This window comes from Stegastes partitus, unplaced genomic scaffold, assembly GCF_000690725.1.
Source record: "Stegastes partitus isolate 25-593 unplaced genomic scaffold, Stegastes_partitus-1.0.2 Scaffold942, whole genome shotgun sequence".
NCBI classification, from domain to species: Eukaryota; Metazoa; Chordata; class Actinopteri; family Pomacentridae; genus Stegastes; species Stegastes partitus.
In genome coordinates, this window is record NW_007578673.1 from 218248 (window position 1) to 233254 (window position 15007).

At 40.6% G+C, this 15007-nt stretch overlaps 1 protein-coding gene across 1 annotated transcript in view; it reads right to left on the reverse strand.

Annotated features, from left to right (window-relative positions):
* The window catches only part of LOC103366397 (coiled-coil-helix-coiled-coil-helix domain-containing protein 3, mitochondrial-like), a gene marked incomplete at its 5' end in the record, with an annotated part of 67442 nt that overhangs the window by 20926 nt on the left and 31509 nt on the right, over positions 1 to 15007 (reverse strand). Inside the window, 2 exons of the mRNA XM_008294105.1 lie at positions 834 to 904; positions 10518 to 10601. Coding sequence (XP_008292327.1) covers positions 834 to 904; positions 10518 to 10601 — 155 coding nt within the window. The remainder of the gene's footprint in view (positions 1 to 833; positions 905 to 10517; positions 10602 to 15007) is intronic.

The window sequence follows — 15007 nt, forward strand, 5'->3', positions numbered from 1 at the left end:
GAATGTGGCTAGCATAATTCAATAGCGTGTTCACTGGTCCGTATGGACTTCTAATCTTCAGTGAATGCATCATTTTCCATAATACACAATGGATACCAAGATCATAAAAGAAATACCGGCGTATGTGACAAAAGGGCTTTTGGTGAGAGAAAAAAAAAACTCATTTAACTGTTGTCATGTGATTAACAGTTGTGTGCAAAAGTTTGGGCACTTCCAGACAAATTTCATATTTTTTTAATTTGAGTAAAACCTCCTGCAGCAAAAAGACAATAAGATGAGCCCGTCATCAAATGTTGACGCACTGCTTCTTTTCTTTTGTTTTTTCAGTTCTGCATGCGCACAAAGTTCTTTTGATCAAACACTGCTTCTTTTAGTCTCCTAACAAATGTCAATTTGAACTTCGTCTGTCCCCAGCACCTGTTTCTCAAAGCAAGCCAGGCTTATCCAGGTGTTGCTTTGCATACTTCAAACATTGACTTTTCTGATGAGATAGCAGATAAGGTTTTCTGACTCTTCCACTCTGCTTGTGAAAGCAGCAAATGCTAAATAAAAAAAGTTTTCTCGGTCTTTCCGCTCTTGCCTTGGCTTCTGCAGTTCTCCCTAAGTGCATTTTCATAATGATCTTTCACACAATGGAAATTACAAGCTGGAAGTGTCTTCTCCTGTTTTGCAGGAAACAGTGAGCTTCATTATTTAGATCTTCAGTCAGTTGCTGACAGGAGCCCATGCTTTTGAGTGTCACATTAAAATTTTAGGTTGAAGGGTGCCCAAGCATTTGAAAACCTTTTTTTTTTCCTCCTGGTTTTTAAGTCAATTCTCAACATTCAACTTACCTGAATTTGGCATTGACTTGATCTGCAGCTTTATGGTAGTTCTCAGTGGTGACCTTGTAGAACTGAGCGCTCTGCGGAGAGAGACAGAGGCAAGTCAGTGAATGAGAGAAATGCATGACGCTCTTATCTATATCTATATATATCTATCTATATATATATACACACACACATACATACATATACATATATATATATAATCAGATTGAAGCTATTTATGCAAAAGAATAAATTCCAGCTGAGTGACGCGTCTTTACAGTTGAGATCTTCTATCATTCTATAGTCTGTGCAGCTGCATCTACAAAGGTCTGCCACATGTCTCAAACTTCATGAAAATCTAATGGAGATGGATAGTAGGGGTGCAGGTCACAGTGTATTGTCCCCAACATGGAAGCTAACTTTGCAATCTTATATATATATATATATACACACACACACACCAATTGTGTGTGTAGGTCTGCAAAAAAAATAAATGTCAAATATGAGAATGGTTGTGCACTATTGTCTCTGTGTGTGGGTGTGAATTATGGGTATTTGTGTGTATGTGTGTTTGTGCTTGTCCTCTCGGCTGTAATAACACACAGCAATTCTGTAAGGCCACAGGGTCGCTAGTCAACAATGTACAGACCAGCGGTCATAATCCCCCAGTGACCCATAGCAAATGAACCCATAGCTGGACCACTCAACCTAAATTACCTCCTCAAACACGGCCATATAACCTGGCTCCTCGACCGTTTATACAAGCCCACCAAGATCTGTCTTGTCAGCCCTTAGTGGCTGTTATGCACATTTATAATCAGACTGTGAGGGGTTGTAAAGTGTGATGGATAGCTTGATTGAGAGTTGCACGAGGTTTGATCGAGGGTAATGTCTACCAATACACATGCCTTTCTGTGGAGGGCTCCATGCTAAAAACACCAATATTTTCATATCAAAAGCTTGATTTACAAAATATACTTTGTGTGAATTTTCTTCCACATCAAATGGATGCAATGTTTCGTGCCATTACCTGTAGAGTTAATGTTTAGCTCCACAATCGACACACGTACTGTATGAAGCAGAACTGGCACGGAAATCTCTCAGGCGGTAATTAGCTTAAACAAGCAGACCGTCAAAGTGTGTGCAAAATAACAAGTCAGTCAGAAACAAAAACACATTTGTAGCTTACTCAGACTACAAAGCTGTGCAAAGAAATAAGAAAAACAAAAACAAACAAACAAGAAAATCCTATACAATCCATGACCAGCTAACCCATCAGCATTACTGTCTACCAAACACTTAAATCATCTTGCATAAATTACAGATATGCCGTAATTGTGACAAATGTAAGCCTCGGACATAAGCTATCTGCTCTAACTTAACCTCCAAGCAGGGAAGACATTCATCATAGTTCCGAAAAGATCAATAGGAATGAACTGCGCTGCTGAAAAGATCAATAGTCATGTGTTGTAGAGCTAAAAGAGGATGGGACATGACAACACTGACAAAAGGTCTGATACCAATTCTCGTCCTCTTCATTTGGATGGACACTTATACAGATGAACTGCAATGGATTCCGAACACTTCACTTTTTCACGTTGTACACATCATTTAAAAGAACTTCGATTTGGTTGTTGCCATCAATATGACTACTAAGCTCAGTACTTTGACCACATGAACATGCTAAGGTATGATTTTGCAAAAAGCCGATTTCCAATATGCATAAAAAATACTTTTCTTTTTGTCATAAGCAAAATCAGAACAAAGAAAGATAATGAATAAAACAAAAAGTAGAAGAAGTAAAAGGTCAGAATAATCGAGCAGCCCACTCTGGTTGTCCTTCAGGATGATATTAGTTTGTATGTGAAACACAATAAAAAAATTTTTTAAAAAGAGCATGCCCAGATTTTAAGAGTTAACTTGTAAGCTCATGCTGTACTGGTGCCCTCTTGGCCCTGACTCAAGTGGTTTGCAGTTTAGACAAAGGAACTGTCAAGAGCGAAGGAAAAGGGATTTAAAACAGAAGCTTAATCACAGATAAAAAGACTAAAAAGAGATTTTTGGGGCTGCTAAAGAGGCAAGAATAAGACTCCTCCTGGGTGCCGAGATTGAGCCGCCGAAAAGAGAAAGAGAGACAGAACGAGCTAGATTCTGGTCTCTGTCTAGAATACTAAGTATCAGGTAATAATAACTGCCTAAATGGCAGAGCTGGCACTAATCAGCGCACTAATCCACCTGAGAGGACAAAAGGCCACGTGTGTCAGTGATTGCAGGACCATTTACAATACAATATGTACACACACGACGTAGATGTTTATGTGCACACACCTACTCACACGAGGCACACACAGCATGGAAACATATGTGGATATACAGCATAAAGTGTCTATATGTACCCTGGTGGCTAGATAGATAAAGCAACACATACACACACACACAAAAAAAAAAAAACAGCAACAAAAAAAGAAACCACCCTCGCTCACTTGCTTTACCAGGCAGAGAACAGTGTAATTTGTGTGATTACCGACTGAGCGGTCTCGAATTGCGATGTCCTGCTGTTGTCCCAACTGATTTAGAGAGCAAAGAAAGAAGTTTTTGATCAATGTCTGCCGTTTAGCAACGCTTCGTCACTGGATGAACAGCACTGTGCAGCTACAACGACCCGGTACAGCGTACGACCTCTCTGTGCAATCAGGTATCGAACACCTCTGGAATAAAACAGAGTTTCTGTTTATTTACATCCCATTTACTCCACTTGCTTTCCACTAGGTTTTTAGCTCATCTGGTGCAAAGCAAAAATGCTGGTGGGGGGTGTCAAAGACAAATTAAGTCATTACTGCTAATGCATTGCAGCGATATGGAGGAGATAGAAGCGGTACCCCGACGCAGGCTCAGCTCAATTTAGAGAAAAAGCTTCGCATTTTTAATGAATAAAACAAATAACTCCCTGTACTGATGGTTTCTTTCTCTTATCTGCTTCTGAGCAGGAGGGCCGACATGGGGAGAAACTCCACCATGGACAACATTACCATTCTGCAGAGCTGGAGAAAATGAGACTTCTGCTGTGTGACTCAGTGCAGCTTGCTCATATTGCGAGTAAGGAGGCTGGTAAACTGTTTCTGAGTTTATTCTTCATACGCAGAACAAAACTGATACACTGATAAGAAAACGAGAACTATCTGTTTAACTACGAAAAAGATCTGCTTTTAGGCAAAGGTAACAAAATCTGCCCACCAGCTCCTTGAACCATGTGTTCAGACAAGACTAATGTTAGAAGCAGACATACAAAGTCAATGCAAAGACATAATTACACTAAAACCTGACACAAACACTTAACCTATGTAACCTGCTCTTGAGGAAAAAAGAAAAACTGTATCTTTTCATTAATCTACTTCATCAACATGCAGAGACGTGAGGAAAAAGGAGAAAGTAACACAAAAAATATATTCTCATCAGTTCTGACATCAGTCAGAGTGAGTGCAACAACACACACTCCCACACAAACTGCTGGCCTGTTCTTTGCTTGTTATATTACAGCTAAAGTTAAAATCGGTCAAATTAGAGGCAATAATGTGCTCTGTTTTCCTTCTGAACACAACATAAAGCTGCCAACGGTGTTTAATCTGTACAAAAGAAATGGTTTGGCAAAGTGGCATCACTTCCTGGACTCTCCTTACAGACTTTGGTGAGAGCTGTCTTTGCCGTTTTCCCTTTTGTCCAGCTTTTGTTATAGCAATAGCTTCATATAAGAAGAGAGTAGGATCATTTTCTTTTTTGACACATTTAGCAACAACAGAAATAAGAAATAGCTCCGATAAACATAACTTTAATGAGTAATTTAAAGTTTTTAGTTGTTTAAAAGGTGAAAGATGCAAGATTTTAAACATAAATACAGAACTAATATCGCCGCAAACAACTGTTTACTATGTACAGATGTAGTGGAATAATGGTGCCATTGTTAGAGAACGAATACCTGTCTGTGTGTGCTGTAACCAGAGTTGTTCTCTTTTCAGTTCTAGCAGGTGGACTGGCTACTTGTGCATGTTAGTGCACGTGAGTCCCTCCCTTTGAAACTGTTGGCCCTCCCTGTGCTTATAAATGGACCAAGAATGATCTTCCAACTGCAACGGAGAAGCAAATGTGCAGTCCAGTGTTCCGCCAGAGCCCCCCCCAAAAAACCCCCCAAAAAACAAACTAAAATAAAGCTTTTTATTTATGTAGTGTACCTAATTTGTGCATACTTATGTCAGCTAGCTCCATGTGAGAGTTTGCTGCAGTTTTGAGGAACAAGAAAGGTGAAATGAAGCCAACGTTATCTTTGTAAGGTGCCCCTTTGTTTTGGTCTGAGGTGCTCCAGTGACATGAAATGATTTTGAATTTTGGACACAGAACCTTTAAATTTCCTGTCATGTAAACCACTGGAGGTTCATTATACACTACATAAACAGACAATGCAAAGCTACTTTCGTGACCAAAATAAAATCAAGTGTCTCGCCTAAGTTTTGATCTTCATACGAGGTTAGAACAGAAAAATAAACACGCCAGCAAAAAATGACAGTGACAGTGACCCACTGCCCCCTATAAGCTGAATGTTCACTAGTCGTACCCAGGTATTAAATATTTTAGCTTGTGGAAAGTAAAAGCTGCAAGTTTGTCGTTTTTTTTTTTTTCTTTTATAAATGAATGTGCCATCCTGTTGTTGTGAAATCACCATTCCTTGAAAAGACTTCCCGTTAAATCCCTGCGAATCCCATCATGCGGCTAAAACAGCAAACAGTGTCAGACACAATAATTTAACACTGCAGCACACTGTCATGTCTTCGCTGCAGGATTACTCTGTCTCCGCTTTCACAACAGAGCCACAGCGACTGCACTGATCGCTTCATGGTACGGGAGAGAAAGAACTCCCAAAAACTTACAGCATCTTTATTGCTACGATCCGAGGAACTCCAGTTATTTTTATTTTAATATTTCTAACAAGAGGCGGAAAATAGTTTTAGCTCCAGTCCCCCAGAAATGAAGACAAAAAGGCAAAAAGACTGAGAAAGAGGGGGATACAAGGGTGACAAGCAAAGGGAGAGATGAAGCAAGTCAGAGGCAGAGACAGAGATAGAGAGATAGAAGCCATTACTGTTTTTTTAATGCTCTTTCTCCTGTATTTCCTCCTTTCACAGTGCTGTGGAACTTTGCTATGAGATGGCAATTGCTGCTGTGATTGTCCTCCATGGGAGAGCAGAAAAATCCAATTTCATCGATATACAAGGCGAAAAGAAAGATAGGGGAAAAAAAGAGAAGAAAAAAAAAATCCCTTCTGAAAAAAAAAATGAAATTGAGGCACGAAGGGAAAAAAAGACCACTCTCAAAAAAAAAAGGACAGATATAGAGACAGATGTGGTGAGAAGGGAGGGCTGCAACAAGACATAGTAGGAGAGAGGGGAGGAGAAGAAAAAAAAAAGAAAAAAGAAACATTGGCAAGTTGATTGTTAAATATGAGATTGTTTTACAGCGAGGCAGGTATTGAGTGAAAATGTAATAAATATATAGATATTGTTTTCAGGGGCTATTTGGTAGCTGTGGCCCCAATGAGCGGCAGCAGCGGAGGCAGCAGGCTGAGCTGTCTGGGAGCCTGGTGATGGCCTGTCACTGGAAGCCTCTCTGATGAATGGCCATGTTGGATTGGAACAGACGTGTAATATATATCAGACTTATATTCTCTCTCTCTCTCTCACCCCCCCCCTTCTCCCTCTCTTTTTGGTTCTTTCCACCTCTTTCTACAAGATGCTGGGGGAATCCTGAGGTGAGGGAGGAACTGAGAGCAGATGGAGGGAGTGGGAAAATGTGACGGGAGATAATATTTAGCGAGGAGTACGCTCAAAGTGAAATCTAATTTCTTGCTGGAAAAAAACAAAACAAAAAAAAAGCATCTATGGTGTGATAGCTACAGTGTGCACATAATGGTTAGAAACATGTCAACTGGTCTCACTGGCCAGCGATCCAATAGCATCACTTGCCACTGGTCGTCTTGTGTGATGTGATTGTAGTTTTCTTTTTCTTCGGGAGTTCAGGAGTTTACTTTCTGTTTGTTAATGACACTTTACCTGAGTTTAACTCCCACGCTTTTGGCAGATTTTGATGCCATTTTTTCATTTTTTACATTTCTAATTAAGCACAAATGCCCCACTGTTCAGCATTAGAAGTAATGCAATTACTGAGAGGTGATATAATTTTGAATCATTTGACATTTAATTGACATTTACTTCTATTGTATAGTGTAAACTGACAAAAGCAGCAATTTTTTTTTCTATTTACGCAGCTGGAACTGAGACGTATTTAGTACTTTTTCTTGTCCAAGTCTAAGCAGACAGCATGTACAATTATGTGTTCTCTCTCCTTGAACAATGATGACAGATTAACTTTTGTGAACAACAATACAGATTTTAATGTTCTTTGGAGAGGAAAAACATTTTTGGAGCAAAGCGAGAATCACAGCAAAACACATAATTTAAAGCATACAATAAATATTCAGCCTGCTATTGATACTGTATGTTTGTTATCCAGCTGTTTTACGGTTTATCTACGAAGCTGCTACACAAGTTCACAATTGCTTATCTTTTGTTTAGCTGTTGTCTTGCCTTAGATTTGTTCTTGCATGGTGTATACGTACTGAACGCCTTCATCTGGAGTGGACGCTATTAAGCAAGCAGGAATTACAGTGAGCACGCAGGAAAAGAACATGCCAAAAGTGATTTTGGCTTACGTTGGGTGACGAGCACGGGGAATGAAGAGAGGCTAGACTTGGTGCCAAATGGGGCACTGCGGCCAGAACAAGAATAAGGGAGCGTTATTAACACAACCCAAACAAACGACACCCCCTACGGAGTCCCAAGCCGCTTGACACGCAGTAAGACAACATGCAATATGCCCACCATTGATCCTCAGTTACACACAGGAGCCCGAGATCACACACCGTCGCCCAGAATGCACACGCGATTGCTCCTTCTGCTGTGTGTCGTCTCCACAGGCCATAAATCCTGATTAAATCATCCGCAAATTGAAATGATGTGCTTTCTGTGCAAATTTTTGTGGACAAGGTGGTTTGGAAACTAATTTGTCATTTAATTCCTCTGCATGAATCAATAAATGAATCAGTGTTAACATTGTTCATTTTTTCCGACCCTTCCTACACTCCCCTGCTTCTCACACTCGCCTTCCCTTTTGTAATCGTCACAGATGGCTTGTGGTGGTCTTTCAACCTTTTCCTTTCCCATACTCTCGTCTTCTTTATCATTTAGTGACATTTAATCTTTTATACCACTCCTCTGTCTCTTTCTTTTACTTTCGTATTTCTTCTTGTTCTCTCGCTGACTCATAAATGTCACTTTATCATAATTTCTTACGATACCCTCTGAGACACAATCTCTTTAATTTCCAACTTGTCTCCAGGTGTCCACTTCCTGTTTCTGTCATGTCTTTTCGTGAGTTGAATCTCTAGCTCCTCAAGCTTCAAAACAGTATCTCTTTCCTTGCCGTCCGTCCATTCCTCTCTGTCCCCTCTCCCTCTTGCAATCTTCTGTTTCTCTCTGAGGTGTGAAGGTGATTTGTTGACACTTTGATCTAAGGAATATTGACCAGAGGCCAACGTGGCTGATGGATGACCAGTGCCTGGAGTCGATAATGCCTGTGTTAGTTGGGACTCATCGCTCCTACCATCTGCACTCACTTTTGCCTCCATACTATGCGATACAGTAGAGCTACATTGTCCAGTGATGTAATAATGCAATAGAAGCTGGGGGAAAGACAGAGACTTGGCTGTATGGCTGGATCAGTGGCCTACATCTCATATTATTTCCACTTTCCTCGTTCTATGATGCCAGTCTCTTCTCGGTTTGCCTTAAAACTTCATAATTTTCTACTATGTTGTAGATCAACTTCTACATAATGGGTGCCAACACATCCAGACTATTAAAACTGTGATAGTGAATCATTACATTTGCCCCCGTTTGTTTGATCAGCACATGAAAGCATGAAGAAACAAAAAAGTAAAGAGTAAGGAGCTTTTTTCTTTCTTTTTTTTTTGCAATAACGACATAGACTGCTAAGAAACACAAAATAAGACATCAGTTACTTTAGCCAAGAAATCACATTTGAGCTATTTGCATAAAGACTAAAGCATTTTACAAATCTTGAATTGTGTGAGACTCTTAGGACTAAGAATATATGAGTGTTTTCTTCTTCCACAATACCTTCACAACAGTGTGAATTTCCATTTAGCTTCCACTACAGAGGGCATTTGACTTTTAGCACCCTCCAAAGGGGAGAAAAACTCCTTCCCAGCGTGAAGGTGTCATTTTAAGCACATTAAATAGGGCATTATATCCTTCCTGAGATACACTATGATTTGAGAGCCACATGAAGGCATCCTTTTTAAACACACTTTAACAGGGCATCCCCTGCCTTGCAGGCAACTCTCACTGGGACCAGCATGGAGCTGCCATTTGAAGTGTGCTAAGCATGGCGGCTGACCCTTGTCCCAATCCGTAGGACGCTGGTTTGACAGGGAACATCAGGGTAGTGTCATTTTCAGGGACAGAAGGACACACACAGGGATGAATCAGATTTAACCCTTTATCCTTCAGGCAAAGGAATTATGGGTGAAATTTAAAGAAAAAAAAAAAAAGGAAAGCCAGAGGGCAAAAAAAAAAAAAGTGGCAGCAACACAATTACAAGGAGGCATTGAACAAGAGAGTGAAGGACAGCAATACACACCACACTGTGGAACGCTTGCAGAGTTTAAGTTGAAGGATAATAACAAAAACAGTGGGGCAGTGGGATGAAGAGAAAGAATGAATGTGTCTATGCTTCGGCTGAGCCCACAGAGTATGATGGCTGAATTCTGTGTGTGAACGTGTGCCTCGGTGCTGATGTGTGCGCTTCTGTGTGCACTGATGTCAGTAATTGCATTATTCAATAATACAAGCATGTTGTAAAAACTTAACCCTGGGAAAAAACAAACTTGCACTGCAGATTTTTGATGTATGTTCTCAAAAACAGCGATGATCTGTATAGCCTCTTGTTTCGTGACTGATTAACGCAAAATGTAGCCTTTGTCTTCTGTTGTGAAAAGGAAAGTTCTATTCTTCTCTATCCTTCACCTTAGATTATTCTCTTTAGTTCTTTAGTAATGCTCTGGCTTGGTTTGCTATGGGTATATTATTTAGAACTTTTTATTACTCTTGCATTTTATCTGCAGAGCAAAACTCTTTTTTTTCTTAAGTGTTTCGATAATGACCATCGAAACAAAAGGTTTTAAGAGACAAGTCAGTTCGCAGCAGTGTGCAATGAACTGCTGTCGAAAAGCATTTTGCTAAAAACACAATTTGTGCAGCTCAGCAAATAGTATGTAGAGTCGGGTCCTGTGTATATCTACTGCCAGCTCACCGTCCAGTCATATGAGGATCGCTTCTGATTTACACGCAAGAAATTTAAAGAGAAAAACAAAAAATGCTCCAAGTTTGTTTTTCCAATTCGCAAGAAGGAATTCAGATCAGACAAGCTTGTAAACGTGACAAATACATCATTATTGTAATCAGATATCATCACTTTATTTCTGCAGTGACTGCTAGAGCCTAGTTTTGTGAGTTACCTTACACATTTACATTAATTAAGTCCAGTTTTTCGGCTTGGTGTATGCTGCAAACTGTTTCTTACCCTCTCCTCGAGCCGGGCCACCTGTTCTCTGTAGAAAGCATCCTGCTTCTTTAGATCTGCTTCCCTAGCCTCCAGCTGCTTGGCCTAAACACACACAAATAAAACATACACACACACGCACGCGCGCCCAAGCACCCCATCCAGCACACACACACACACACACACACATGCATACACAGAAGAGAAGAAAAACCATTAGTTATGTGCTCAGTGGACCATTGCCAATTTTAACAGCGATCACAATAACACACATACACAAGAGTACATACACATCACAGGGACCCGTCGTAAGAGCTTAGACGGGTGTTTATAAAGAAGAGACACTTCTATAATACAACACAGACACATGACCTCTGTTTACTGGTATGTACACATACATCAAACTGTGAAGAAACCTTATGGGTGTTGCGCCTACGTGCCTGAACAGTGGATTCAGACAGAATTCAGGCACCTTTGCAGGCTGCACAATTTAATGTGTTGTAAATGTAATTTTAAATAGATAGGACTGTCACTTTGCCCATCAATCTACATTCAATAACACGCGACGACAAAGTGAAAACATGCTTTAAGGGCTTTTGCGATTTATCAAAACTCAAAATCTGAAATCTCTTATTTACAAAGCACTCAGACCCACTCATGTGCACTCCAAATTGGGATCAGGTGCATTCTGTTTCCTTTAATTATCCTTGCGATGCATCTATAACTTTTTTTTTGGAGCTCCCCTGTTGCCAGCTGAATTGACAGAACACAGTTTAGAAAAGCCACACACCTGTGTACAAGGTCCCAGGATTCACACTGCATGTCAGGACAAAACCCATATCATTAAGTCCAAGGCACTCTCCATAGACCTCCACTTGTACTTGTGGCAAGGAATTATCAGGGAAAGGGTGGAAAATTTTTTTCTAAGGCTTTGACTGTTCCCAGAAGCACAGTGCCCTCAATAATCACAAGTCTGGAACCACGAGGGCTCTTTGTAAAGCTGGCCATCCAGAAAAACTGAGCAGCAGAGCAAGAAGAGCCTTGGTTAGGGAGGAGACCATGAACCCACTGGTCACTCTAACAGAGCTTTAGAAGTCCTCTAGAGAGATGTGAGAACTTGCCAGAAGCACAACCTTCTCAGCAGCACTTCATCAATCCATCAACCACTCCTTTATGGTTAAGTGGGAGCTAAATGGAAGCTACTCTGAGGCACATGACAGCCTGCTTGGAGTGTGCCAAAAAGTACTTTAAAGATTCTGTGGTTAGATGAGAAAAAAAATGTAATTGAGGAGGTCAAAACTCCAAGCACTGTATTCAACAAACACCAGGCATTGCTAATCACCATCTAAAACCACTCTCATAGTGAGCACGGTGGGGGCAGCATCATGCTATGGGCCAAGACTAAAAGCCCTAAAGACTGAAATTCACAGACACTTCCCATACAGTCTAGCAGAGGCTGAAGGGATCTGCCAGGAAGAATGTAATACAGTGCCCAGGACGTCCAAAGCTTGTGGAGATTTACCCAAGAAGATCTCCGTCTGTAATTGCTGCAAAGTGGCTTCTACAAAATCTTAAAGTAATGATTGGCTTCATTTGTAAATGAGAGATTTTTTGATTTTCGATTCATTTCCAAAAATTTGAAATCATGGATTCACTTTGTCGTCACGAATGTAAATTAATGGGCAAAAACGCAGCTTTTATCCATTTAAGGTTAAATGTAAGACAAAGTAAACTGCTAGAAGTACATCCACCCAGATATAGAAGATGTCTGCATGTATGGGCATATGTGCTCATTTTGCTTCATGTGTACAGAACACCCTTGTGTGTAGATCTGCATTGGATTGGTCGTGGCTTGGCAGGTACTCTATGTGTTTCTTTGTCCTCTTATGTCTTCAGCAAAACTACTATCAGGCAAAGGAGATAAAAATCAGTTCTCAGTGCGAACAAGCGTCCTGGTCAGGCATATATATTTACCCAGCCTACCTTTTTCCACTGTCCTCCCCTTTACTGTGACCTTCACTAAACGTACGGCTGGCTCTGTGTGTTACACAGGACAGATAAGATCTGATATATCAGCTCTCAGATGAAGAAAAAAAACACAATCACACTGGGATTGAGGGCCAATGACTCAAATCAAAATGGTATTGTGGATTAATTATCGATTAATCTTTACGGAAAGGACAACACAGCTATTTGGACAATCTATTTTTAGTTGTGGACTTATTTCTCAGCATGAACTTGTCAAACCCTGCCGGTATATTGACTGTTAAATATGATAAAAGTGATGAATTAGGATATATTGATAGGTTGGATTTGGAGTTCAGTTTTTTTTTTTTTTTGGAAAGAGTAAATAAAGAGTATATACAATAAACAGAAATGGAAACAAGACATACACTCGTGCTTTCACAAACAGTGACGAATTTTAATGCCCAAAGCGGAGCATTTTGCAGCAAAGTATTTGGAACAAGAGGGTTTTAAACACAGATCTTCAAAATACGAAGCATCTAAAATGCCTGGAGGAAAGAAAAATGTAACATGTCAAAGAAGCTGAAAGTAAAAAGAAACTCTTGACTCTATTATGCAGAAAGAGTGAGCGAGAACTGTGGCATCTCGGAAACGGTAAAGAATTCTAGACTTACCTTGCGTCCGATCTCCTGAATAAGAGAAGCATTGAAATAGAAAAACAAGAGAGGGAGAGAGAGAGAGAAAGGAGAAGAAGTGTAAAGAGGCACTGATTCATCCATGAACTTCTTCAAAGTGACATTTGGGGAGATTTAGTATTCAGAGTCTAGGGGTGACTGGCTACCACGCTGTTCTGCTTGAATACTCACACTTCATCCTCTCAGTCTCCTTTCTCACTGGCACATACACACTATACATGAGTGGTATATGACCATGAAGCATGTATGTATGCACAATGCATGGTCGCAGATGCTACATTCAAACTTTAAAAAAAAAAAAAACCCACACATACATCAACAACACTGCAGAGGACTTTCATTCGAGAAGGAACGCACGGACAAAACCTTGAGGACTTTCTTTAAATAATATAGGAAGTTGAAGGAGACAAGTATGAGGAGAATACAACGCATAGAGAAAAAAAAAATTGCCTGACCCCATCCAATCTCTACTACACTGATAACCAGCTGTGTTTGACTACTCAGCGCACTGCAGGCAAAGACGCATGCTCTATGCATTGTGATGAGTGGCGAGGAGTCTCGGAGAGCGACTGTCCTCGCATGAGATGAGTGGGGCAAGTTTCAAAGTCAAGAGGATGCGTCAAGCTCGTCTACCGCACACGAGATATAGAAAAATCCAGCACAGGCAAAAAAACACCTGCATACTAGGGCTGGGGAATTGAGATGGTCTCGATTTGGCATTCGACCTGCTTTTCAGAGCGTCGTGAAAATTACTTTATAAAGCAAATAAATAACAGCGCTGTCCAAACTTTCCTGCTCCATGTGAACTGAGCAGAGCTGTGATTGGTTGTGACACAATTAGGACGATGCTCGCTGAACGCTTTGGAGGTGTAACTTCATTTGTTAACAGAAGACAGCCTGATGGAGGGAGAATAGCGGCAAATAGACCAACATCTTAAACATCGGTCCGAATTTTCAGTAAAATAAGGATATTTGTGAGTTGTGCCTTTAGCCTTGAACTGACAGACTTGCATCCAGGCTACCAAATGCACAACTAATCACATAATCTATGGACGTAAGTGGGGAGAATTGTGATTCAGATCATGATTCTGCCCCAAAACATCAAGATAATATGATCTTCTTGCCAGATTGCCCCCCTACTACACACACACAACCGATTATATCATCTCTGAAACCAGATACAAAGAAAGAAAAACCAAAGCAAATCACTTTTCCCCATTTCTGACAATACTCAGCAATGCAACACCATGACTAAGCTGTGACTGCCTGCACTGTCCTCAGCACAACCTGACATTAGCCAGCCTTATTGCTGTGGTGAGACAATTGTCTCCATTGTGTCCCCTCAGAAGTCTAAAGTGCTATTCGGTGGCCAGTACTACGAAAAAGCTAAAGCTGCCTGCACTTCATGATGAGAAGCGAGTTGATCTTAAACCTAAATGACAGTGCTGGGTGAATGTACCCTGAAGCACACGTTTAAAAGTACACCGTAAGTACACTAGAAGAAGAACTATTATGACCTTTAAATGTGTTATCGACTCCAAGCCCGCAATCATGGACTCTAGGATAGATTGGCAAAGTTTTTTTTTTTCCTGAAAGACTGGATTACATTGGTCGCGGTGCCAAAAAACTGTCTCCCACCAACAGCTCAATTTAGGGTGAAGAGACGAAGGATGATGGGATAGCGGGGGGAAAACACAGAGGAGAGGATTGGCAGGGGGGTTGTGTACCGTCACGAGTGTGTCCAAACTCAATGTTACGCTGGTAGGTGGTGACTAAAGACTTCAGCTTTGCAGGGAAAGACAAAACATGCACAGAGACGCCAAGACACAAACAATGGCTCAGACACTGATC